Source organism: Centropristis striata, chromosome 14 (genome assembly GCF_030273125.1).
Source record: "Centropristis striata isolate RG_2023a ecotype Rhode Island chromosome 14, C.striata_1.0, whole genome shotgun sequence".
NCBI lineage: Eukaryota > Metazoa > Chordata > Actinopteri > Perciformes > Serranidae > Centropristis > Centropristis striata.
Genome location: NC_081530.1, coordinates 7,980,615 through 8,007,950, shown reverse-complemented (window position 1 = coordinate 8,007,950; position 27,336 = coordinate 7,980,615). Strand labels below are relative to the sequence as shown.

Genomic DNA, 27,336 nt, shown 5'->3' with positions numbered 1-27,336 from the left:
TTTTCCATTATCTTGTGATTATGTTTAGCAAATTAATATCTTACATCAACAAAAATGTAAATCCAATGCACGTTATTTAAGCCTAATCTACAAAAGGCATAATCTCAGTTGATGGCTCAGAGAAAGACTTAAAAAGAGAACATTATAAATCTGGGTCTGCTTTTAGAAAATGCCTTTTCAAATCCATCTTTTTAGCCCATCTCTCTCTTCTGGCACATCTATTATCTGTGTACTGCCTCTCTCTGTACCAGTGGGGAGCTTGATGTGAAAGCCCAGCGCATTGCAATTTATGTGCTTATTATTTAGATGGCATATGCCCAAAGACGAACCAGGGCCGGTCGGCTTATTCTTCCCTTGACAATTGATGTCTGCCAGAGCTGCGCCGCTGATGGGGGCAACGGTGGATGTCTGCAGAACTTACAAAAACATCTCCATCAAAGAAAAACATGACGCACGAGTCTCTCCGTGTCCTCTTTATTGGGCGTGAAAGCCACGTTGCTGTAGACTCTCAACTATAGTTGGTGTTGATGGACAATTGGCAGTTAAAAGAAAAATGAAACACAAACCAACAATGTGAGAATAAAAAAAGCATAAAAACATACTGAGAATTAAATTTTTTGGTACATTGACACTATGTGTGGGTTTTCACAGATAACACAATATGGCAGTTTCTATGGGAAAATACCTTCACATGGTAAAATGAATGAATAAATGATACAAAATAAAGTAAAAAAAAAAAGTAAACTAGATTCATGGAATGAAACAGTAAATAAAGTGAAACTTTCACATTATCCATACGACACAGCCACCCTCACCACTGTCTGAGTAAACAACAGGCAAGCACTATCGTACACTGACATTTGAAGATTTATAAAAAGGGATAACAAAATAAATGAGGTGAATAAACAGGTGTGAACACAAAAAGTAAACATCCAAAAGAAAGAAACCACCGTATTTCTTTAAGAGCGAGGAGAGAAATATTCATAGAAATCTCCTGCCATGTCCCTGTGGAACAAAAAGGGAAGTTTCCATTTCTTGAGGCTTAGAAGAGAAGGACAGAATCAGGTCTGCTGTGGTCCACAGTTCACTGAAGGGCTGACAGTCCTGACACCTCATGGTTTGGCATTTCACTTCAGCCCCAGAGAAAGATTACAAAACAACAATAACAAACAAAATCTCCACTGTGTTATGTGACTGCTTCCCCATCCCAACAGGAAATTAATTCCCTATGACAAAATGGTGATGCATACAGGGTACAGAGAGATGTGGAGTCATGGAATATGAGGTGATGTTATTGGATTTGCAATAGAAATAATAAACTGGCCAGTCAGTGTTGGCCACAGCTGACATGATGGGAAGTTATGGTATGATTTTGCTGGAAATTTTCAGAAATATAAGTCTGTGAGCTTGTGTAAAAGGTGTATTTGGCTGTTATTTCTATTGGCTGAACTGCTTCACTGGTCTTTGTAGCGATGTTGCTCTGTTCAATGATGAGTAATTAACTTGGTGGATATTTTTCTTACAGATTGGAGTGATGGCCGCATTTGAAAAATAACGCTGCATCTTTGCAGGCGTGTTCTCATCAACAGTTCTTAGTTATTCCTACGAAACTTAATGCACTGAAAATAATTACTATCCTTCAAAGTCCGGTGTTTGTGTCCCATTTTTGGATGTAATGTCAAGAAATACTGTTGTTTGAGCCCAATCCTGCTCTTTTTTTCCTAACTTTAACCATGTGGTTTGGTCCCTATACCAAACAATTACATTTTTTTTTTTTTTTACAGTTATCTGAGGTGGTGCTCTTTTAACCATGTTATCTCTTCTTCTGCAATGGTATAAAAATGTTTTTCTGACTGAAAAATTGGCGGCACCTCTGGCTTATTCCCATGAACCAACTCTAATAATCACATAACGGTGGATAGAAACAAGTATTAATTCGCATTTTCTTTTGCTGATTTTCTAGAAACATGACTAAAGCCTGCACTAAATTGGATGGCAACTTGGCTCGTGCATGCATACGAGTCTATACAGAGTGTGTCAAGCCTCTGATGAAATCTCAGAACTTTGAAAGAACTCCAGTTCTTTTTGTTATAAAGTCCAGTCTCTCTTTTTCCTCTTGTCCTTGTCCACAGCATTGTCTCGCCCACTTGTATTAATGCCTCCATGCAATTGTGCCTTGTCTTAAAGGGACAGTTCACCCTGAAAATAAAAAAATATATAATTTTCCTCTTACCTGTAGTTCTATTTATCAATTGAGATTGTTTTGGTGTGAGATACCAAGTGTTTGAGATATTGACTGTAGAGATGTCTGTCCTTTTTAATGTAACTATATGGCACTTTGCTTAGGGTGCATACAAAGCACCAAAAAACACACATTGAGCAGTTTCATGTGAGCAGTTTCATGTAGGAACTATTTTCTTTCTACCGAACTACACCTGCCAGTCGTATAATGATGCAGAAGGAAGCATCGCTCCTGGATGAGAGGCTCATATTCGTGACAGCACAAGACATAATGACTGGTGTCTTCCTCAGTTGAGCTGTAACGTTAGCTAGTTCAGGTCAGCGAGCTTACATTACAGTAGATGTACTTCCTTCTGTGCGGTGATATGCCTGGCAGGTGTAATTTGGCAGAAGGAAAATAGTTCCCAAAGTCTTTGGATTATGTAAAGTAACTGGGTCAGAGTTTCTGGAAAGAGACATTGCTTTAATCTCCAGCACTCAGCAACTCACACAAAAACTATCTAGACTGATAAAAAGCCATACAGATAAAAGAGAAAATATGTTTTTTGTTGTTTTTGGTCTAAATGCACCAGATCTCCTTTTGGGGTTTTTAGAATTTGTGGAATGAAAATGATGAAAATTATATACAAAATAGCATAAACAGCTTCAGTAGAAAATTCTTGGCATTGGCCTGAACAGAGGTCTCAATGTTCATGATGTTTTAATGAACAATTCAACAGCTTGCAGCAGCAGACAGTCTTAATGTCTTTTACAGCTTGATTCCCTCATCACTGTTACCATCAAGGCCACTAATGTTGATGACTGTTTTTTTGAAAAGCCATTGCAATGTTCAAGCCTTTGGGATTTTTTCTTCTTTCCGTAAAGTCTGATTGCCTCTCTTACAATTCCATTCTTCCGTCATCCCACAAGATTGAGCCCGTGTGTCTCAGCACATGGCAACCATCGGTCCAACAAGTGGTAGACTGACCAGCATTTCCCCACTGTTGGAAAAAAAATAACTAAATAACAATTTGTACATTCATTAATGTTGTGTATTAATTATTTTTGATTGATTCATACATTTATCTTGCCGGTTGTGCAGCAAGCCATGTTTGAATGTGTGTGTTTTAAGGCAGAGGGTCCATGCAACAATCATCAGCTAATGTGGACGACAGAAGCTGGTTTCCTTGAGCACAGATTTCAGTGCGTACGCCTGCTGTTATTTATATTCATCTATGTGCATAATATTCTCCACATGCACAGGTCGATTCAAGGATATATTCTTTTGTGTCTGCATTCCAAGACACAAGCATACTGTCAGGTTGAGAAGAAGTCTGTAGGATAAATGAAATGAAAAGGTTTGTTTGTAACAAGTGTCCTTCAGGTACCGCTGCAGACACCGACACGACCAAGTGTCTGTGTATGTTCATGCCTTATTTATGGATGTGTATGTGTCTTTATGTATACTCGGGGGTGAGCGTGAGCAGCCTGCACCATCTCAAGGTGCTTTGGTACTCGTGTATGTTTACACATGTCTGCAGCGCCTCGAAAAGTGCGTCCTCACTGCTGTTTTTGACTGTTGGCATGTCCTCAGAGAGCTTGCACAGACTTTCAGAGGGCTTTGGCACTGGTGGTGTGAGAGACAGTGTGGGACACTGGTTTCTGTGGGTAGCGGCTGTAATAGTAAACCTGGAACAGGATGGTGAAGTCCACCAAGACCTGCAGCAGGCCACAGGTCCAGAACTGCACAGGAGCCTGGGTGAGCAGGAAGTAGCCTGTTTTAAAGGTGTCTCCACTGGTCCACATCAGCACCATCTTGATACTGGGAGGAAAAAAATAAAAAGTCATCATTAAAACAGAAACTGTTAACACTCATTTCAATTTCATGAAACATTATTCATCATTCTTATTTTCAAAATAACAGCTGGAGGTCATTTTATAATTTTTTATTTCAAAATACTCCTTTTCAAACCTGTCAAACATGTTTCAAACTGCTTTTATTTTATTGTGGCATATTCCCCCCAGTGACACTTTTAATTCAAGTCAGATTTTATTTCATATTGTCACTTTTTCTCAACAGCGTTGTTCTCAACAGCAGCAGTCAATCAGTCACGTACCCCCTGCCTCTCTTAAAGGTGGAGTCAGCGATTCTTAAGAAAGATTGTTGACATTTGAACTCAACACCCAAACAAATAAACAACACCCCTCCCTTCTGTGCTCCTACAGAACATTACCATGTGCCTGATTTACCATCAGCCATGTCCTTGTGTATGCATGACTTTAAGACTTTACATAATTAAACAGGTGGTTTGTATAGAAAATTCCCCCCATGCACAGTTGAATGGGGAAAACAACTATAGAGACAAGTCCTGTTTTTGTACCAGGCTGTAAACATGTTTATTTTTGCTGTAAAGTGGGCATTTTAACATGGGGGTCTATGGGGATTGACTCTCTTTTAGAGCCAGCTGCAGGTGGCGATTTGAGGAACTGCAGTTTTTAGCACTTGTGCTTTGGCTTCATTTTTGAGCTCCATTTTTTCTGCTTGGTATGAACACCTGACCAAAAGTATATATTTACTGAATATGACAAAATATGTCCTGGACCAAATGGAATCGCTGTTACAGGGAGGAAGCTCAGATATAACAGCTATAAGCTCTCAAATATTTGTTGAATTTCATTTCTATCTGCTACAGAGGCTGAAAAAACTATTATTTAGTAGGAAGCGCTGACACTTCTTCTGAATTTCCAGAAAAACTTCAGGTTTTAGGGGGTTATTTTAAAATCGCCCAGAGGTTTTACAGGCATTTTTTCCAGGCTAAATGGGTTTAGCTAGCAAGCTCATCAAGAGCCACCAAATCATCATCTAGCTACTGTAAGCTAGAGCAACTAAAAATGTCAAAGCATTCTTAATCCACAAAATGTAATTCCAAAACAAGTCTTGATCACTCATGTCAGGTGATGTGATGATTCACTTTACACTTTGATCTGTTGCTCTAACTTCTACCTTTATCTTTTTTGTCTGTTTTTTCTGCTGAGTAAGTTCAAACACATATCAAGCCTTTATATCTGCTTCTCCATGAAAAATCCCCCCCCCCCCAAAATACATAATATATCTTCAAGGAGAAGATGCGACAGCTTGATGAAATAGCAGCTGTTGACAACAAAGGGGCGGAGCTAAGCGAAGGATCGATTGGTGAAAATCCATGTCATCACTGTGAGATAGGGCATTGACCTTGGTGGAAGTCTGCACTCTCTGGCCACACTTCTGGTTATGAAGTCTAAATTCAATTTGGTTACTAAGCCCACAAGAAGCCAGAAAAAGAGGAAAGAAAAATGCAATATCAGTTCAGTCATGAAGGAAATAGCAAATTTGCCACAATAACAACCATGAGATGAATCTTCTCAGGGCACAGGGTTCTCAACTCTACATCCTGTGGCACGTTTAATTCTGTTTTGTTCATTAGAGCGTCTCTGCTACACACTGAGCTGGTTGTTCATAGGGGGAGACAATCCAGGGGATGAGTTACAGTAAAATAAAAGTTTTTTTTTAATTTAGAAGCGACTGGTGAAGAGCAGCCATGTGATTCGAGAAGGCAGAGTTCCTTTAAGCATAAGCTTTGTCCTCTCGCTGGCACTGGGAAGCACTGTGAACTCAACTAATGAGATCGAAGAGGAAGTCTAACGAGAGCAGGAGAAACGTGGGAAAAGAAGCAAGCCCTGGGGTCCAAACACACAACTTTATATACATGTCATGCTCTCTAAAAATAGACATGCAGCTGCACTGAGGAAATGAGGATGCACGGCCTTTAAAGTCCTTAAAGGCCCCATTAACAGCTCTGCTGGTTATAGGTGTTTTCCATAACAGTTTATGACAGCATCAACACACCTCTCCACTTCTGCAGAGCTGTTTTTAAAAAAACTTTTTTGTGCTTGAGGCAGAGATATGTGTAGGCAATGCTGGCAAAGAAAGGACTGATCAAGCACTGTGTCTACATTGCACCCAATGTGCACACAAACATCCACAGGACTCTTCAGATGTGCTTCCTAAAGCAACCTCTATACAATACCAACACTTGCTGAGACATTTGAAATCCTTTCACTCGAGCGTGCCGGTTTGGTTGGTCAGCACTATTTGAATAAGCTTTGCAGGAGATTTTTTTGTCACTGAGCCAAGTGCTCCTCCACATTTAGAAACGGGTGGCTTATCTCCAATGCTACCTAGCGATGAAGATGGTTTGAGTTTTATATGTCTAGGTTGTGAGACAAATGTCGCTGAGATGTTCTGCCTCCACCTGAATCCATTACATATTGGTAAGCAGACATAGTAAATAATCAGCAACATCTTGTCTAAAATGAGAAACCCATTACTCTGCATTGGAAAATCCATTTGATTGGAACGGACGTCTATGAATTAATACATATGAAACTGTACTGTAAAGACCAATTAATTGATATTGTACTGGGGTGTTGGTAGAAATCCTAGAGATAGATATCTCAAAATCAATACAAAATAAAAGCTCAACTATATGGACAATAGTAGATGGATTGTGCTGCCCTCATACCTTTGTGAACTTTTGGTCTGGGGCTGTTTTATATGGTTTGGGCTGCACTCCTCAGGCACAACTTAGGGAATAATAATGCTGCAGCAGCACAAAACCATCTGTCAAAAAATATAGTTTGCTTCCAATTTTGGGGAAAAAGTTTCGCATAAAACATTGCTACACACCAGGTCAATAAAGACATGGTTTGAAAAGGAACAATCTGGAAACCTATCTGATGACAATTTGGACCTCTAGGGGCAAGAGCCAATAATTCTAGAGTCCTGTAATAGCCAATAAATATCGAGGTAATGGATATCCAGGCCAAGACTTCCTTTAATATGCACTGGTCATTGTTTATTGTCCGATTAGCAACTTGAAATGCAAGAATGGAGACTGAGTTGAACAACACGTCTATGACTGGGATGATTCACAAGTAGTGGTCGACCGATACAGATTTTTTAAGGCCGATATCGATTATTTTGACACCAGTCTTAACCGATCCCTGATATGTGTTGCCGATTTTTTTGGGACGATTCTTGAAGCCGATATTGCCTTTTCTCCCTCCATCTACATGATAAAAATGACCCAATGATAACAAATGTTACACAAGTCTCAATTTAAACAAAAAAAAGAAACATTTATTAGCAAAACAAACAAAAGAAACAAAATGTTGTTATAGGCGTCGATGTGGTGGCGCCTCAGACGAGTCCATATATTTGATGTTTTTCTTTCTTTTTTATTGGCAGATGCCGATACAAGTAAAAAACGCAAATATCGTCCCGATATATATAGGCTGGCCGATGTTTTGGTCAACCTCTATTCACAAGTAGCCAAATTAGCTTAGCTAGCTAAGCTAATAAAAAGTTTAATCACCATCAGACGATAACTGATGGGTTCTGAGATTTCATTTCTGCCAGTGTGTTCCTATTATTTTGCGCTCCACGCAGACTGTTGATCTACAGTCATCTAAAGCCTGCTCCAATGAGATACTACAAACTGACGGAAACCTGAGTGCTTACGATATCAAAACATGGTCCCGATGCCGACAGATTCCGCCTTTAATATGCAGATATCTGCTTATAAATTGGTTGAGGAGGAACGTGACTTGCCTATCGAGAGTGCTGACTTGAACGCCATGTTATACCTGGCTGACTGTGAGCACCCAACACTGATGCCCAACCTTGCCAATACTCAATACTCAACAATATTGCCAAGCAGAATAATGAATGGAAGATTCTTTTCTGTTATGACCAACAAATTCTTTCTTCTGAAAGATCTTTGCATGACAATACAGTATTGTAAGTTCAGGGAGAGATTGTGATACCAGAAGTAGACAGATTCTCATTCCCCTTCTACAAACTGCATCATGAGCTTAGCACCATCCAAGATTGTGGCAAAATATAAATATTAATTGCTTGTAGGAGACAAACTCCAGTCTCCTAAGAGTCGGATATGCTACGTGCTCCTGCACCACCCTGACCTCAGTCAATACCCTTACCTTTCACCTCACTAAATATAGGCCACACTACTTCCTGCGCTGCCATTCAACTTTGGCATTGAATGCAAATGAGGTTGAGAATTGTCCAACCACTGAATGATAAAAAAATCCCTGCCGCCATGTTCCTTTAGATGTGTAATCTCACGTATGGGTGCAGTTTTGTATTGTAACTTCAGTGAACTAACCCTATAAAACACAAACATTTAAAGATGAATGACAAGGTAATGTAAGAACTATCCAGTCTGTTTCATGTCCGTTTTTCTAAACAGCTGAGTCCTCAACAAGAGACCAGAGGCTAATGTTCATCATATATTTCACAACATCATGACATGTAGTCAATGTATGTAACAAGGATTAATCATTGCTGTAATCTCATAACAGGGTCATGACCATTAATCCATGGCAGGGTCAAGTATTATCTGTTACTCATAACTGAATTATGTCACGTGGGCTGACCCCTGTGGATGCTCTGACGGACCACATGGAGATCAACACGTCACAGAACAAAGCTTTGATTCCTGCAGCAGGTGAAACATGGTGGTCTGACAATATAGAAAACAGGACGAGTCTTTGTGTTAGCAGATTCCCTGCCTTTGTGTAAGCCTCTTAACAGATGTAAAGGATGGATGAGAGGTAATCTAGGGTCTCTCTTCTCGAGTGAGCTGAATGCAACCCCAACTGTCTGTCTTTCAGCCTCGTCGGGGCAAAGCCTTGCAGCCAAATCTCCTCTTGCATTATTCATGCCCCCAGCTTCACCTTAGCCCTTTTCATTTGTAAAGCCAATTTTTGCAAACCTTGCCATTTTCCACATATTCTTTTCTTACTTTTTACCGGCTCCTTCCCTGCAGCATCTCTGAATGCCCCTTCTAGCTTCAATTTTCACATACTTTTTCCTTTTTCACAAGCCCACTCTCTACAGCTCTCTTTCTCCTTGTCCATTCATCTTCCCACCACCTCCTTCGCCTCTCTATACCTGTTTGCGTTTGCCTCCCCCCTGCCTACCATCCCTGCACTTTTCCTTCTCAGTAAGGAGCTTGTTAGCTCTATTGGAAGAGACCCTCCTTTCACACTCCCTTCTCCTTCCCCCACACATTCCTCAGTGGCTGCTGTCTGAGCAGTGGTGATGTGTATCTGCAGGTAATGATGAGAGAGGCAGGATTCGTGTTTGATCAGCTCCTTCGCTGGTTCCTTAATACGAGGTAACGTAGGGAGGGCCAGGGAACAGGTTGCAAACATGTCTGGCTACTTGTTTTTCACCTGCTTGGAGACATAAATAAAGGGAGGAAGAGAGAAACACGCAGAGCTGGACCAGACAGTTTTTACAGTGGGCTGCAGAGGCATTACACAGAACATTGGCTTTGGTTTTATTGTGCTGAATACATAAAGACACACTGAAGGTTAAAGCCCAGCGCGATTTTTTTAGGGTCTTTTAAGCCCAGATGAATGCACTGGAAAGAACCAAATGTATTTTGGAACCATTTCAGGGTATAAAAGATGACTTTAAAAAAGTAATATTGACAAGGGAGGAGAAAAGGAGCTGTACCGTCTGAATCGATGACAAAGTTTGTGCAAAAACTTTCCGAGTTGCTTTGTAGCATTGTCCAATCAAAAGCAACCAACAATGTACTGTCACGTAAATAAAAAACAAAACATAACTAAAGCGCAATCCAGGGCAAGAAACTGCAAAAGGTAAAAAAAACATTAAAAAAAGTACAATAAAATATGAATGGTTACTGAAACACGTCACCTGCAATGACACCCACCTGTCACCCAATGTGGCCATGCCCTTAATTATGCATAACTTAAAGTGTTAATATAATTAAAAAAAGGTATGTTTTAAATGTGTGCTCTGTACTATTGCCAGGAATGGGGAAATTCACTATAGAGACCAAAAAAGTTTTTTTTTTTCAACCAGGCTGTTAAAATATTAAATTCTGCTGTAAAGCTGTAAATTTTAACATTGGCTCTATGGGGATTGACTCACTTTTGGAGGCAGCCTCAAGTGGCCATTCCAGGAACTGCAGTTTTTGGGACTTCCACATTGGCTTCATTCTTTAGCCTTAGAGGTTGAAGCCTGATATATTCAGAAGATTTCTACATTATTCAAATAAAATTAATTTTGGAATAATCTGATTATGCTAACCTAGTTTACGCTATTTGGTACAATTCCAGGTATGTTGTCATGTAATTGTCAAATGTAATTTAAATTATTCCCAATCATTTTCAAACAGCATTTTATATCTGAACAACATAACATATTATAATATATATATATTATAATTATAATATAATATTGATATAGCTTCATGTTTTGTTGGCAACAGCCACACCTGACGGTTACTGGGCGTAAATATTTCATAACCAGGCAACTGATCAGAAGAATAACATACACATACCTAGTCACATATACAATATATGTCACATATATAATAAGTAGTTATAAAAGCTTTAATTAGCTTTAACTAGGATAAGTTTGAGCCAGTTGCTCCAGCGGTTTCTAAGTGAGAGCTAAAGTGAGACAGTAGCCCCTCAGCTGTTTTGGATAAAGCGCTAAAGCCTATTTTGAACCAAAATCCACTTCCATTTGAGGAGGCTAAACATATTTGATGTAAATATACCTTACTTTTTCATAGTATGTAGTCGTGTCTTACTAAAGAGACTTAGTGAAGCTATTGAATTTCTTATCGTGTCTCTCCAGCTTTTATGTATTTCAGTGCCTCTCTTAGGATTCAGCTGTGAGTTTCCTCGCTTCTAAACTACGATGCAGCACTGAGGACACGGTGGAGCTATAGGAGGGTCCAGCACTGAATCATCATGCACTTACTAAAATACTACCTATAAACTGGGATGTATAACTGAGGTAAATACTAGGGAGATCAGAAGGAAAGTGTTGAAGGAAAAGGCTATGTGTCCCAAAATGAAAAGCCTCCACTCTTATTAAACTCAACAACCCTACTAACAAATAAATATGTTAGGATATTTTTACACAAAATTTGCTTTCTAAGCTTCTACAGCTTGCTGGCTGAGCCATGGCAGAATGATAGTAACAGAAAGAGGGAATTTTGTACTAAAAGACTAATGCTGGAAGACACCCACTTGATTTGTCTCAGACTGCTAAAGCCTCATACTGACTTTGACTTAACTTTCAAAACCATTTTTCCACAGAACGACTGTGGAATTTCTGCCTGCCTCTGTCAAAGAATGCTTCTATCCACTATGGTTGTGCAAAAGTTAGGAGTAGGTCCATTAAAGAGTCCAGTTGGATAGCATTAGAACATTTCAGAGGAATAGGGTGCAACAAGATGGTATAATTCAAGTGCCAGTCAAACCTCAAAAAAATTAACTAAATAATGGGAATTTGGCATTTCCTCACACATCTGATGTTTTCATCTGTGGCTACTTAATTTGAACAAAAACAGGTGGATGGAAACACACGAGGTGTCCAGTATGGACTGGAGAGAAGAAGTGTCTGTCAGACATTCTAAGTTGTAATAACATAACATAGGTTCCATCCATCCATCCATTTTCCTCCGCTTATCCGGGGCCGGGTCGTGGGGGCAGCAGGCTAAGAAGGGCATTCCAGACGTCCCTCTCCCAAGCCTCAATGTCCAGCTCCTCCATGGGGGACCCCAAGGCGTTCCCAGGCCAGGTAAGAGATATAATCCCTCCACTGTGTTCTGGGTCTTCCCCGGGGCCTCCTACCAGTTGGATGTGTCCAGAACCACCTCAACTGGCTCCTTTCAAAGCGAAGGAGCAGCGGCTCTACTCCGAGCTCCCTCCGGATGTCTGAGCTCCTCACCCTATCTCTAAGGCTGAGCCCAGCCACCCTACGGAGGAAACTCATTTCAGCCGATTGTATCCGCGATCTCGTTCTTTCGGTCACTACCCAAAGCTCATGACCATAGGTGAGGGTTGGAACGTAGATGGACCGGCTTTGCCTTCCGGCTCAGCTCCTTCTTTACTACAACGGTCCGGTACAACGGCCATAGTATAACATGGCTATATCAGGTTAACCATGCTGTCATATTACACCACATCTGTGCCCTCCAAAGTTACTGTATCACAAAAGAATGTTTCTCTCTCTTGCCATAATATTCACACAATTATAAGTATGACGTAAAAAAGAGAATGTAGTGGATTACATTACATAGTATGTGGATTTTGTGTACGCGAGAAATACCCAGATATTATACTACACCTTCTATGTAATTTCTGAGTCTGCATCAGGAGCTTACTAGACATACTGCCCCAAAATGCATCGTGGCTCTTCACACTGTACAATGGTGGCGATGTTAAGTCAGGCTGAACTGGGCTTAATAAAGTTAATGGCCCACCCAAGTAAAGTCTTAGTGTGGGAAATACTGTAAATACAGGTTGGATTTAGCGCTGTGCCACCATCTGCACAGGTTGATGATGTAAGATACCTTTTAAATTTACCTGAATTTGTTATATTGAAAAATGACAGTTCAGCTGGTTGGCATAAAATCAAACCGGTTTGAGCTTGTACACCAGTCTGGACTGGAAAAACTGGAAATTGACCCAACTTTAATACATATGGGCATTGTTTTAAAAATGGGATCCTATCCTTTAAGGGGAAATTAAGATGTAACAGAGGGTGGTGAAGGGTTACCTCATACCTCACCTCAAGTTTCATATAATATAATTTCACATAGTACTGGGGATATTGGAGGAAAACTATGTATCATTGTGCAAATATTTGCAGAGATCAGAGGTCTGACACTCACTGTGCCTTCGCTCATACTCATCATCCACTTTTTTATATACTGTGTCTGGGCTGGAAGAGCATTAGCATTTTGTGGACGAAGCAGTTTACTTTTACTTGCATTGAGTTTCCTATGACTAGTAACTTTATTTTAGTGTAATAAGAGTTGACGCCACACTATTCCGGTGGTCCTTTCCTATATCAACTGTATCATTTTTTGCCGTGACTTAATTACCTGCAGTTTCTTTTGTGAGAAAAACGCACAGCATACAAAATGCTGAGACATTTCCCTCGCAAAATAACTCTTCACTTCCATCGGCAAATCTCAGCAGGGTTTTCACCCTGAAGGAATAGAAACAAATTGATTTATTTTCATGTATCCTGATAAAGAGGGAGCTTCCCTGTGAGTGATGTGAGCAGATGGAGGTGGAGAGGCTTGGACAGATGATCTAAAGGTTCTCCCGCTGCAGGGAGTCAGAGCTGCTCTGTTCTACAGCCCTGCTGCACACAGCAGCCCCATGCAGCCGGCCACAAGGGTGACGGCCCAGCAGCATCAGTAGTCAATACAGATCTATCCCAGCACGTGGCCTTCTTTGTGTGTGTGTGTGTGGACAGCAGCCCGCGGGCTAAATAAGGCACTGGCACTCTTATCTAGCATACTGGGATGCAGCTCAAGACCACAAGCCTTATAAGGCTGCAGTTGGCTGTCTGGATGTCCCATCTCCCTGTTTTGTGTTTGTCTGAGTGTTTGTATTTTTTTGTTTTATGGCAGGCTGGTCAGTATCAGCATGTACCTCTGGCCCTTCAAGCTGTAGACAATCTAAAAATAGCAGCAGCCTGAAAACTATTAACACCAAGACTTCGAAACAATGTCAACCCCCACACACTCACACATATTAAACACCTTTCATCTGGCCTAATGTCCCACATCTTCATGTATTTAGAGCTGCACAGGCTGAGATAGTCTCACTTGGTTCATACTAGTTCAAATGATTTAGGAAATGTATAAGTTATGGTAATTTACACTGAAAAAGACTGAAAATTATTCAACATTTAAAATTAGGCCACAAAAAACAGCCAGCTTTAAGAGTTCCTAGTTTTGTTCAAGCAAACTTCGGGTCTGAAAAGTGAAACCAAGTGCCTTAAACCTACATTCATTTAAATGGCCAGCAGGGGGCGACTGCTGGCTTTAAAAAGAAGTCAAATTTTTAAGAAGTCTATGAGAAAATGACCCTACATCTCACTTGATTGATAACCTCAGGATCGCTAGTTCCGAATCTTCATCAGTACACAAATGTATCTGTGAATCATGGTTGTATTTAAAATATAATAGATGGAAAAGCAGTGTACACTTTAGCTCATGGTTACCTTGTGGTTGACAAATTGCTACCATAGCGTTCTGTTAATAATTAGGTGAAATTATGCATATGCATGGCACTGTGCACATTAAAATAGCCATGAACTTGCTTTTGGGCACTGTTGGTATTTTGTTTTATAACTTTGACACTTTCATAGTGTGTTTTCAGGTCATCAAAGTTAAAGTTAAAACATTCAGGAGTCAGCTGTTTTTCCAGTAAGTACATTTTGATTTGATATTACAGTTAACATGAATTTAGGATGCACATTGCTAACCAAGCTATCTATGGTTTAATGGTAAGGTATTATTTGCTATGCAAATTGTATTTGGCCCTGCAGGGCTGGTTATCTGCATAACCTCCTCAGCTTCACCCTTTCATCAAAATATGGTCACTGCAAAAAGCTGGCCATGGCCAAAATGCCAAACTGATGACTTCAAAACTCAAGGCCACGAAACAATGGCTGTCATAGTGGCTACATCTACTTACTATACAACCCAGATCCCCAAAAAGTTGGGATTCTGTTTAAAACGTAAATAAAGAAAAGTATGCATCAAATGACAATGAGTGTATAGATGTACAAATAGAAGTTTCCCACTTAGAGCATTAGGTATCTTGTCTTTTGCCTGTGTTCAATTGAATGTAGGTCTCAGAGGATTTGCAAATCGTTGTATTCTGTTATTATAACATTTTCCACAGCCTCCAAAGTGTTTTGGAATCTGGGTTGTATAGTCTATGATTTTGGTTCACATTGTTGTTGGATATCAGTGTTTTCAAATAAATGAATAATGACCCTTGTCCTTGTTAAGGTTCCACTGTGCCTCTTCTCCCTTTCTCGAGGGTTCAGTTGAGCTGTAAAATTAGAGGTCTTGGTTGCCAGTGGCTGTATGGGCTTGATAACTGCATCACAGTTTAGTCCGCAAAAAGGGCAGGGCCCTCGGGTAGATGCACAAATTACATGAATTGGCTCGCTTTATGGACATAAAGAAGGACGAGGGCGCTGTTTCTTTTTTTCTTTTCTCTCCAAATATGGGTGAAATTTAGACCTGGGTTTGTGCTCCTAGCAACTGGTGGATGGAGTGAAAAGACAATAAACAAAATCAAACATGGTTATGAGCCAAGGACAATGCACACAGAAGCTTGAGACTGAGGAGGAGTACATTCACAACATCCTCTTTAAATATTATCAGTGTGAAAAAGGCCACCCGTCATATTGGCAATTTAGTTCAGCACTTACACAAAGGTATTAGGTTTTATTTCACCACAATATGTTATTGTTGAAAAGTGCATATAAGTGATACTTTTGGAGTGAAGTATAAAGTGTTACATGGTTGTGTTCTCCAAACCTCCCACCCACACACAATTCTCCTGTCTTTGGATTACTCCATATGCTAATATAAAGTGGTGCATCTCACTACCTCAAGAGTTTGTGGAGTGGAATCTTTTTTTAAGGCTTTTCAAGGCTAAAAACACAAGAGCACAAGTGCAAGAAAAAAAATTGTTTTTCTGCTTCAAAGTGGGCTGCAAACATTTGTGTGCCTGGCCAACAACCTTTTACAACCAAGGCCCTTTCCCACTGGACAAAAACCCACTAACATTTTGCTTTTGTCAGACAAATGACTGCAGTAGTCAGGTATTTATTGCTCAAGCCCTGATCGGCAGTGATAAAAACATGACACCTATGTGTGTCCAAGCAGTGCTCAAACTTGGTTCAAGTTAGTGGGCTCCAAGTGTAATAGAGAGACTTTCCATTCGTCTACATTTGTTTTGTTCACTAACACAGTTTTCTGGCGCATTTGTGATGTTGAACGTGACACGCCAGAAAAAAGGAAAGAGATAGGGAAAGAAGTATAAGGCCTATTTCTAGCAGCTTTTCCCACATGAAATTTTTTTTTAATTAAAATTAAAAAACATTAAAAACCTGTATAAACACACCCTGATTTGAGTGGAAAAAGGGTTCGTAATGCAAGCTACATTGTGGGGATTCAGGTTGTGTTTGCAAATTACTAGTAACAAAGCATAAATCTAAATTCTGTTGCGTGTGGGGGTTATGTAACATTAATATACACATAAATCTTTTCCCCTTATAATACTTTTAATACTAGACTATCTTGAATATCTTAACTAGAAATGAGAATCTTGCTTTTGTCTGACTTCTGTGTGAAATTATGGACCTATTGTTGTAAATATTAGTACACATTTCGATGGTAATTCTGTCCGTGTCATTGTGAACAGTATAAGTTAACTGGTGGAAGAGGAGAAGCAAAATGAGGGTTGGATGGGACATTGAATAGCGAAATACCATCACATACACAATGTATGAGTGGCATTAATGCAAATCCCCAAGGACCCATTAAGGTAACCAAGCAGTTAGCGGTGTCAGACAGCATCATGGAGGTTAACACAGAACCTGGGGGTCAATTAACATCAGACAAATACCAAGACCCTCAGCTAAGTCCTCCTGGGACAAACGCCTCCAACGCATCACCCTCCCCCCGAACTCTATCCATATTTCATTATTAAAAACGGCTTATACTGCCTACATGACGTGTCGCCACGGTGCAGCACTGATGTGTATACATACTACAGTCTACAATCTACAATGTCAATTATCAGATGCTTTTATCCAAAGCGACGCACATTTGAGAGATAACACAACACAAGCAAGGATGAAGTCAAGAAACACCACAAGAATAAGCAAGAATAAGTGGCATATATTACGTTGAGTCCTGTTAGGACCTAAGTGTTTTTAGGACGTTTTGGGACGCAAGTGCAGGTATTTTTGTTTTTTTGTTTGTTTTTTTGTGTGTTGATTAAGAGCTGGGTCTTCAGTCTCTTTTTGAAAATTGAGAGGGATTCAGCAGATTGTATGGAGTTTGGAAGGTTGTTCCACATACTGAGGACATCCAATATGACTCACTGTGCTGGAAACTTTTACCATATTCTGACTCTATCTCCTGCCTACTAAGGGTGCATAAGGTGGTGAAGCTTCCTACTGGAAGTATTTTGACTCTAGTTACAAATTATTCTCCAGACGGTGTGGGACATACTGGCTGGGCCATTTAATGGGAGGATGTTGGGATGTTGGACGTGCCCAGAACACCTCTAACGGGAGGTGCCCAGAGGCATCCTTACCAGATGCCCAAACCGAACACGGTGGAGGGATTATATCTCTCTCCTGGCCTGGGAACGCCTCTGGGTCCCCCAGGAGGAGCTGGACGTTGTGGCTGAGGAGAGGGACGTCTGGAATGCCCTGCTTAACCTGCTGCCCCCGCGACCCGGCCCCGGATAAGCGGAGGAAAATGGATGGATGGATGGATGTTGGGATGTTATTGTTTTTTTCTTCAGTGTACTTAGAGGAACTGGCATGTTGCTTTACCTTCCCTGTCTGTTTGTTTTTGATAATGCAAAAAGCACGTGTGTGCTAATTCATTAATTCCCCAGTTCCCCTATCCGTAAACCTATTGGCTATCAGTCTGATGGCGATTTAGCCTTTGGGGGCAATGGCAAATATTTCAGGGGTTCCAACGAATATCCAGATAATAAATATCCAGGCCAAGACTTCCTCTTTCGCTTGCCAGTCATTGTTTACAGTTTGATTATCTACTCTCAGCTAATCTCTGTAAACAGATGTTTACATGTGCATATGAATAAAGATTTTTTCTTTTGTGTTTTTACATCATCAGATGACAGCCGAGAGGTTTCCAAATTGCATATTGGCCAATGCATTCAGCCTCTTTTGCTCTACACAGACTGTTTACCTGAAGTCAACCAAAACCTGCTCAAACATGATTGGTCAATACCACTTGGACTACAAACAAACCACAAACAGAAACCAGAAGCTTCTGAAATCTTGTCCTGTTGCCTACAGTTTCTGCAGTCATATATAGATATCTACTTTCCATCCCCTAACCCTCACTTCCGCATGCCTAAACATACCCTCACCATAAACACAAACCCGGTCTGCAGTTCGGGGTTATGATCTTTTAAAAGCAAAAATGTTTTGCTTTTATAAATTTCACTTTGAAAGCAAAACATCCTCACTTTATGCCTACACATACACACATTCATACACACACAGGAACCTTGAACGGAGTGCTGAGGTAAAGTAACCTAGCAACAGCCTGCCAGACTCAACAGGTTGTGCACAAAGGGAGGAGAGGACACAAACAATAAACAGAAATGGAAATGACAATGTCCTCTGCCTCCTATGGGAGCTTTATCTGCACAGGCAGGAATATGTAACAAGGTAAAACCGGAGAACTGACCAGCAGAAAAGACATGACCTACTGTCTGGGTATGACAGTATTTTCAAATTAATCTGGCACCATCTGACAAGTTTCGATTTGGGTCACATTACAATATAGCTTATTTTTGGCCTTAAATCTTGCACAACACATACAATGAAAATGTCTACATCACATTAGGTAATGCATACTGCAGTACCTTTATCAATTCATAACATTGTTATTTATCAATTAACTTTAATCATTGTTTCATATAAAATTAATGTGTTTGAAATGATGTGGAGTAAGTAAACTTTCATTTTCATTAAAAAAAATATGGTGCTCATTTTTTCTGTAATAGCCATTCAATGTATTTACATCTGTATTTAGATTACGTCAACACATCTAGTTTTATATTGGTTGTGGTGGGGTGCTACCTTTCTAGAAAGACGGTAGCAACAGGAAATGATGCATGTATGTTATCTTGCTGATATCTGCCTCACCCATCTAAGTGTATGGTTGGGTTTAAACAAAAGCAATACTATTCATTCAAATATGACCCAAAACTTTCCCACATTTCGCCCTTTGTACGTTATATGTTTGCTCCTGCAAATTGAATCTTGTCTCAAAAAAAAAAAGCTGGTGAAAGAGGGTGGCTTTTATTGTGAAGCAGCAACAGGAAGAACAAGATTGTTTTTGACAGTGGGTTATTATTACCATTTTGTGAGAGAGTAATAGAACAAGAAGGACAAATTTTATTGTGTCCTGCTGTTGTGTGGAAAACTATGTACGCAATGATATTTAACATTGCCTGGAGTCTTTATCGAAACAATGTGAGTTTGTTGGGCAGACTGTAAACCAGTTAATCTTATTTTGCATTTCTGATAATGTGGCTGCTAAGGCAGTTTTTGCTGTGCTATTGAACTGCACTTGCTGTTACCACGGAAACCACGGGTGTCACAAAATTAAAAGAATTTAGCAAGTCAATTTGCCTCTTTGCATTAGGAGTTTTGCACATTGGAACTGTTGTGAGAAGTGAGTCAAAGCCAGAGCAAAATACTGTAGTTATCCACAGGAAGTAATCCACACGATAACAGCTATTAGGCCTCGTATTTCTGCATCCATTGTGGTGTTAGGTGGTGTAGTATCCCCATGGGTGACTGATCAAATGTAGATGACATGATACTTCCTGCTTTTGGGTTTGGCAGCAAGACATTTTTGGCTCTTTCTAAAAACATTAATAGCAATCATTAGGGTTTTGTTGGGAGGATTTCTGAATAAAAGTGCTTTAATATTCAGACAGGTGGAAATCCATCATGAAAGTAACATGTACACCAATTTCCTGGGTTAACTGTGGCCAAAATATACCACAATGCATTGCAACTATACAAGAAATGATGCCTTTTGACGATATGGTATATTTATAGATACCTCTTTGTCCACCCTGAGTGTAAGCATGTTTACAACCATTGTCTGGAGGGTTTGTTGAAATGCACTCTGGGAAACCAGATAAAAAACTGACTGATAATGTCATGGAAAAGTTGGAACCACCAAAAAGTTTGATACACTAGTTAATCAAAAAATAAAATCATGAAATACAACAGACTTAGTGATGTAAGAGCAACCAACGGCTGGATTCCTCTGTAAGAACATACTGTAGACAGCTCAGTGAACAATGAGGTGTTCGGGGGAGTAAGAAGTACAGAAAAATCAAAAATAAATAAGGCATGGGACAGAGAGGGTATGGAAAGCCCAGCGTGGGAGCTGTCATGGCCGGTTAAGTGGACAGGCAGCCCTGCTGGAGCTCTGTTATCTGTCTGCTGCAGAACTGCTCGGAGGCAGGACACACACCGCGAGACCACTTTTTATCGTGCCTGTGTATTCTGTGGACACTCTCAAACTCACACGTCTTTCAACGCATTATCAGATTCATCTTTTCAATTACTTTTTTTTACAACTTCAACATTTCTGGTATCATACTTCTTTTAGCCTGTATCTTGTTTCATTCTTGTGGAGCTGTTGGGTTCTTTGTAAATCCATGAATGCATCATTGCTTCTTTATTGACTGTTAAAAAGTGCTATACACTAAAAGCAGGGGTTTGGCTATAGCTAAATGAGATTTTGTAACTATATGCTTTCAGAAATCTATTTTACGGCTATGCCTGTAATTACAGCCTGACACTTGATGCAAAGCAACATTAATGAGCCAAAATGATACATTAGCACTCAATACGGCAAGACAGAATACCTCATTACCATATTGATTTTCAGAGGGTCAACTGTCATGTTCGCATAATAAATAGTTGTCAGGAGCCCCGTCCTTACTTCCTGTTCGACAGGTGCCAGAAATACTTAATAAGCATGTGTCACTGTTAATAATCATATGTGAGACAATATAATCTTGAGCCATTACTCACGAGTTAGTGCCAGAGTACAACACACCCTCAAAGCTGCCTGTGATGGAAGTGGCACTTATAAATAAAACAGCACTCATCAGGATAAAGACATTATCATTAATCAAGGATGCAACAAGCTTTGTTTTGATTTACATCTGACTGACTGTTGTTGAATTAACTCAAGGCATGATTAGTTGAAAAAAAAAGAGAAAAAGTGACAGTAAATAACCCATTGAATTTATGTAAAGATGGACGATGTATCTCTACTTTGTCCCACTGTACAAAAGTGAAGCCAAAATATCCTGGATATGGGTGCTACCATCTTGTGCTTGTGGCGCTATAGCCTGGAGCCGGAGCCTGGAGTGATAGGCTGGTAGAGCTGCCCATACACCTGGCAAACCAACTGCAAGTCAATCACAGCTGTCAATCACAACGTCATGCCCCCTTTTATAGAATCAAATAGCTGCTTAAAACTAAAATTATCCAAAAAATTAACACTTGACCAAACATCAATGTAATAAGAACTACCTAAAATGACAGAAACCATTTGGGGAAAAAGTTGTTTGGCATGTACTTTGAGTTTTTAGTTTGGCCCATCTGTTAAGATAGAGGGGGCGGGGTTTGGGACCTATCCTGCAGCCAGCCACCAGGGGGAGACCGAGATGTTTGGCTTTTGGGGAGCTGTCATGTCATCCATCTTTATATGCTGTCCACTGTGTCATTTGTTGCTCAGAGCTCAGATTGATGGACCTTCTTCTCTTAGTAACGGTTGCTAAGGTATGATTGGACGAGGAGCGTTTGGGGAGGGGAGTTTTGCGGTCAATTGTGGGAGAAACGATGAAGTCTTTATTTGCCAGAAGAGGTAGCCTCAATTCTCACTCTGAGGCAGTCAGTTTGGCGCTTTGTTGACCAAAGACAGGCTGCTGTAAGAATCTTAAGACCAAATTCTCAAAATGTTACTGCTGCTATGACCCACGTCTACAAACCAACCAATCAGAATTCAACATGAAATGACATTGTCACCAACATATTCATTACCTCTGCCAAGGAGGTCATGTTTTTTGTTTGTTTGTCTGTTTGTTTGTCACTAGGATTACAATAAAACTGCTGGCCAGATTTTCATGATACTTGGTGGAAGGGTGAAGCATGGGCCAAGGAAGAACCCATTTAATTTTTGATCGAATTTGAATCATGGGGCGGATATGCAAACTGTCACTTTCTCTAGGATTGGGAGATAGGGCATTGCCTTATCGGAGCTCTTTTAAGTGCTCTTCTAGTTTTAGACATGCTTGTGGTTCTTGCTTTTTCTTAATTTATGGATATTTTTATAAATGTTCTTTAACTTTTCTGTCATAACTTTTCCTACACATGAGTAATGTATTGTTCACTTCCACGGGCACTTAGTGTCATCAGTATTGATTCCTTACCTCATGCCCTCTGTGGACTTGTTCTGATAGTTGCAGTAGAGCTGCGGTGTGCCCAGCATTGCTTCAGTAAAGACGGCCAAGAAGCCCAGGGACTCCACAAAAACAGCAGAGTCCAGGAAGAGGTAGGTGATGTAGGCTGCCATCAGCGTAAAGGCCAGCACGCACTGTATGTAGTCCACGAAGCGAGTCCATGACCAGAAGTAGTTCCAGTCAAAGTCTGAATGGTGCAAAACATAAGGATATCACAAATAAGTCCACAGAATTAAATATTTTTGAATAACTAGAACTCAAGGGAGTACAGCTCTCCACCAGGTGGCCAACACTGGCATAATAACAGAAACATTACTTGATGTGCAGCTTTCCTGTGAATATAAAGACAGTAAAGCAAGGCTGTTCTAAAAAAAGAGACATGCAACAGTAATGCTGTTCCTGGTTGAGATGAAAATACTTTTTCAGACACATAACAGTGGAAGAGTTTCATACCAAAGGGACTTTTGGGGGGAAACAAACAAAAAGTCAAAAGTTTATTAAGTAGCCCACAGAAGATGCAATAGACATTACATCACAAAAAGTGTTGTTTAGTCCCAGGATAAAATTGGCAATGATTTAGCTTTTTTTTTTAAAGGTGCAGTACAATCATTTTAAAAAGGTGTGCAACTGAATCAAAGCAGAAAATGTTTATATGGGGTTCATACAACTGTAGTGGCATCACTAATCCAAACATTTCCTGGAGATGGTGGCTAAATTCAGTTGTGTGCACCTTTGGATTATATTATGAACCCAGACACACTGACATTTGGTTTTCTGACATAATTTCCGGCATAGTTGATGGCAAAAAGTTATGTTTTTCGGTACTTACGCTAGCATGTATCACGGCCAAACATGAAGCAAAAAATTGTTTCATCTTTTGTGTGAACACAACATTATATTTAATCAAAAATGCTATTTTGCAGAAAAAGGTCATCAATACTATATTGGTGCAACATGTTAGAGTCATAGTTTGTTAACAGCGGCATGAGTAATGACACATAAATTATTGGGTAACACTTTAGATTAGGAAACACATATTCGACATTAATTATTTGCTTATTGCAAATAAGTAACATATAGGCTTTTAATTAGTCATTAAGTAGCTATTAATGCCTTATTCTGCATGGCCTTATTACACAACCAGTAAGCCATTAACTAAGACTTTTCCCTCAATAACCTCAGAATTATTGCTAATTAGTAGTAAGTAAGGAAGTTGTTGTATATGAGTTATGATCTTAATATGCTTTACTTTGTATGGACTTTATAAGTCTCTACATAGCGGCGAACGAAACCATGGAAACGGCAAATAGCAAACACCTTCTCCAGACCTTTGACGTGACTGGTGGCTCCTTTTGGATGATTGGATGAGGATTGGTAGATTGTAATGTCAATCATTAATCTACAAAGTGGGTCACTGGTAGACTAACATTGGCGCAAAGTGACCCACTTTGTAGAGTACAACAACTTCCTTACTTACTACTAATAAGCAATAATTCTGAGGTTATTGAGGGAAAACTCTTAATGTTAATGGCTTACTGGTTGTATAATAAGGCCATGCAGAATAAGGCATTAATAACTACTTGATAATGACTAATTAAGAGCCAATATGTTACTTATCTGCATGCTAATAAGCAACTAATTAATGTTGAATATGTGTTCCCTAAGTGTTACCAATTATTGTTTCAATTCCAGGTTAGTTAGCCAGCTGTGAGACACTTCTCATCTTTGTACTTACATGCAATTTATATTTTCCCCACTGTCCTCACTTCTCCAGCACTGGAGGAGGTAATTATCTAGTAATCCAATATGTTTTGTATTTTTTCTATCTCTATCTAGCTAACAAAATGAAGTACAAACTCGATTATTTTTTACTTATTTCACACTTGAGCTGCGATTTTTCACACAACTCCCACAACCCCATTGTCATATTCAGAAAAAAACTATAAGTCACTTCCACAAATAGGTCATCTGTACTACGCACAATTTTCATTTGCTCTCATTGAGATTCCTGCAAGACAAAAGCCTTTCACTTCAGAGGGCGGGAGCCTTGTGAGAAAGGGTGATGATGGTGGTAAACCCTGAGGGAGGGTGACAGACAGTCAGTCGTGGTTTAGTATTTTTCACTTGGTAATAAAGGGCTGGTGGGAATCCGTACTCTGATGAATGATTAAAACTCTGTTTTCTGCCCTTACACCTCTTGTGTGTGTTCTTTCCCCAACGAAATGTTGAGAAACAGATTCTGAGCACAGCAACAACGGCTTCCTGTAATAAGCAACACAGACAATACTAATCATTCTGTGATAATATCTCAAGGCGGCAAACCTGATGCGATGCCAGACATCTTTACCTCCAATATCTTCTCTGCTAAAACCAATTCAGCAGATCTTACAGGTTAACAACGAAGGGATAGAAATATACATTGTTAGCTGCTGGTTTAATGCGTGAGCAGAGGACATTAAAAGAGTTTATCAGGAAAATCAAATCATGGCTGAGAGCGAAAGATGTTTCTTTGCCACTGTATCTTAAATGAGATTTGTACAAGCCTCAAATGCAATACAGCTGATTCGTTTAATCACGTTTAAATGAGGCTCTTTTATCTAAGAAGCACATCTAAGCACTCTAAGGAGGCCAAGTGTATAGGCCTCCATAGGCCCCCCAGAGAAGCGCCTATACAATAAGCAAAAAGAAAAGCAATGTTTGGAATAACACGAAATACGGTGCCTAAATTAAACAAACCTGTTATTTTCATAGCATTTATTTAGCGTTTATGACATTTCAGTTTCTGGTATAATGAAATATTGTTTCATTAGAGAATTAATGGTGACCGATTGTGACATTTAGATGGCATTTCTACATGAATACGCACTGCGGGCACGAATGCTTGCAAGGTAACCTGGCTTTGCAATATTGAGCCAATCCAATTGTTCCCTTCTGACAGACAAATCAAACACATCTTATAAATGTAATCAAATTAATCTCAAAGAGCCATTCAGGGCTGGTCACAGCCTCTTCAACCCAATACACATACTCCATACACCAAGATGCACCATGCAAAACCTTACAACCACATAGGATGGCACCACTATGCAGTGTTGAACTAAAACAGTTCCTAAAAGGTATACCAGAGCATGCATTTCTGTTCGGAGTATTATCAACACCAAAATACCCTTTGAGAGCTGCTCTGTGTACTGTATAGCAGTGTTTCTGTAGGTGTTGTAGCTGCAGATGCCTGGTGTGGCTGTGGAGCCCTGCTGGCAGCAGACGACTATGAATCCGGGCCAACTAGCACCAGGCTGGTGCTGCCTGATAACAGCCAAACACAGAGGGAAGCAATCAGAGACCAATAGAGCAGCGTTCAACACCAACCTGGCTGCTAAAGGCCCACACAGCTTGAAAATGTGAGACATTTAATGTATGGCTCAAAGTGATGATATGACTGTCCCCCGGCTTGGATAGTATAACACACACACACACACACATACAGTAGTAGTAGTTGGCAAAAGCAGTGAAAACAACACAGTATATAGCTTTGCTAGCCGGCTGTCTTCTTAGCTAGCTAACAGTAGGTTCCAGCTCAGCAGACTTGTGGGGTAAAGACCAAGGCTGAACACAGTGTCACACGTGTTAAATTAGCTTTAACACATTTAGTCAACAGTGTAAAAGCCCTCCAACAGAGCTAAAACAGGAGTATTTACTGGACTTAAATTTGCCATTACATTACATCACGTCATTTAGCTGACGCTTTTGTCCAAAGTGACTTACAATAAATGCATTCAACCTGAAGGTACTAGCCTTAGACCACAGGAATCAAGTAAGTACATAACTTTTAAGAGCCATCTGTAATTGCTACAGGAGTGATATATGTTAAAGAAGAAGAGGCTGTCTGAGGTCCTGATGTTGGTGGGGAGCTCTTTTCACCATTTGGGTGCCAGGACAGAGAAAAGTGGTTTTGAGGAGAGTTGAGCCACGCAGGGTGGGGGTCTCCACCTGTTTGGCTGATGCAGAGCAGAGAGGACGAGCAGGGGTGTCGGGTTTGACAAGGTCCTGGATGTAAGCAGGACTTGAACCATTAGCAGCGGAGTACACCAGAGCTAGAGTCTTGAAGCGTATCCGCGCAGCCACTGGTAGTCAATGAAGGGAGGGGAGGAGTGGTGTTGTGTGTGAAAACTTGGGAAGATTAAAGACGAATCGAGCAGCTGCATTCTGGATGAGTTGCAGAGGACGAATGGCTTTGGCAGGCAGACCTGCCATGAGGGAGTTGCAGTAGTCCAGGCGTGAGATGACCAGCGCCTGGACCAGGACCTGAGCTGCCTTCTGGGTGAAAAACGGGCGGATTCTCCTGATGTTATGCAGCAAGAATCTGCAGGATCTGGTGGTAGGGTAATGTTTGCATTGAGGAACAGTTGGTTGTCAAGAGTCCAAAAACACAACAATGACTGAATGCTAATGTTGGTACGTGTCTGCTGAAGGTATAAATATGCTAGTTTGTGTCAGGTTTTGCTAACATGTTAGCCAAAACAACTCCGCTGTCTGTATGTTAGCTCGTCTCTTCTACCCGTAAAACTGCACTTGATCGATTCCCAATGTATGTTCCAAATGTATAACACTGTAATATTTAATAATGTCGATTTTGTCAATGTTTTTCATCCAGTTGAACTCTCAATATTTAGGTTGGTTTAGCCAGCATTCCTACTACTACTACTGAAAGTGAAGCTAAATCTTTCCAGCTTTTATCCATTTCTTTTAGCTTACCATTTCAACTACTTATCAATTAGGCCCAATGTTACCTTTAGCTGCCTATTTTAACATTTTATCCATTACGTTTTGCTACAATCATTCAATCACTTACCTTACTTTTAACTTTTTCTTGTTTAAACATTATTTTTAGCTACCGATTTCGATCATTATCGATTCATTTTA

The 27,336-nt window shown here is 40.1% G+C and overlaps 1 protein-coding gene across 2 annotated transcripts in view; it reads right to left on the bottom strand.

Moving 5' to 3' along the window:
• Positions 1-458: 458 nt before the first annotated feature.
• Positions 459-27,336, bottom strand: part of LOC131985570 (solute carrier family 66 member 2) — a 42,716-nt gene continuing 15,838 nt past the window's right edge. For both annotated transcript variants that reach the window (XM_059350751.1, XM_059350752.1), the window contains 2 exons: positions 22,387-22,603; positions 459-4,042 (listed from right to left, as the gene is read on the bottom strand). In XM_059350751.1, coding sequence (XP_059206734.1) covers positions 3,832-4,042; positions 22,387-22,603 — 428 coding nt within the window. In that variant the 3' untranslated portion in view covers positions 459-3,831. The remainder of the gene's footprint in view (positions 4,043-22,386; positions 22,604-27,336) is intronic.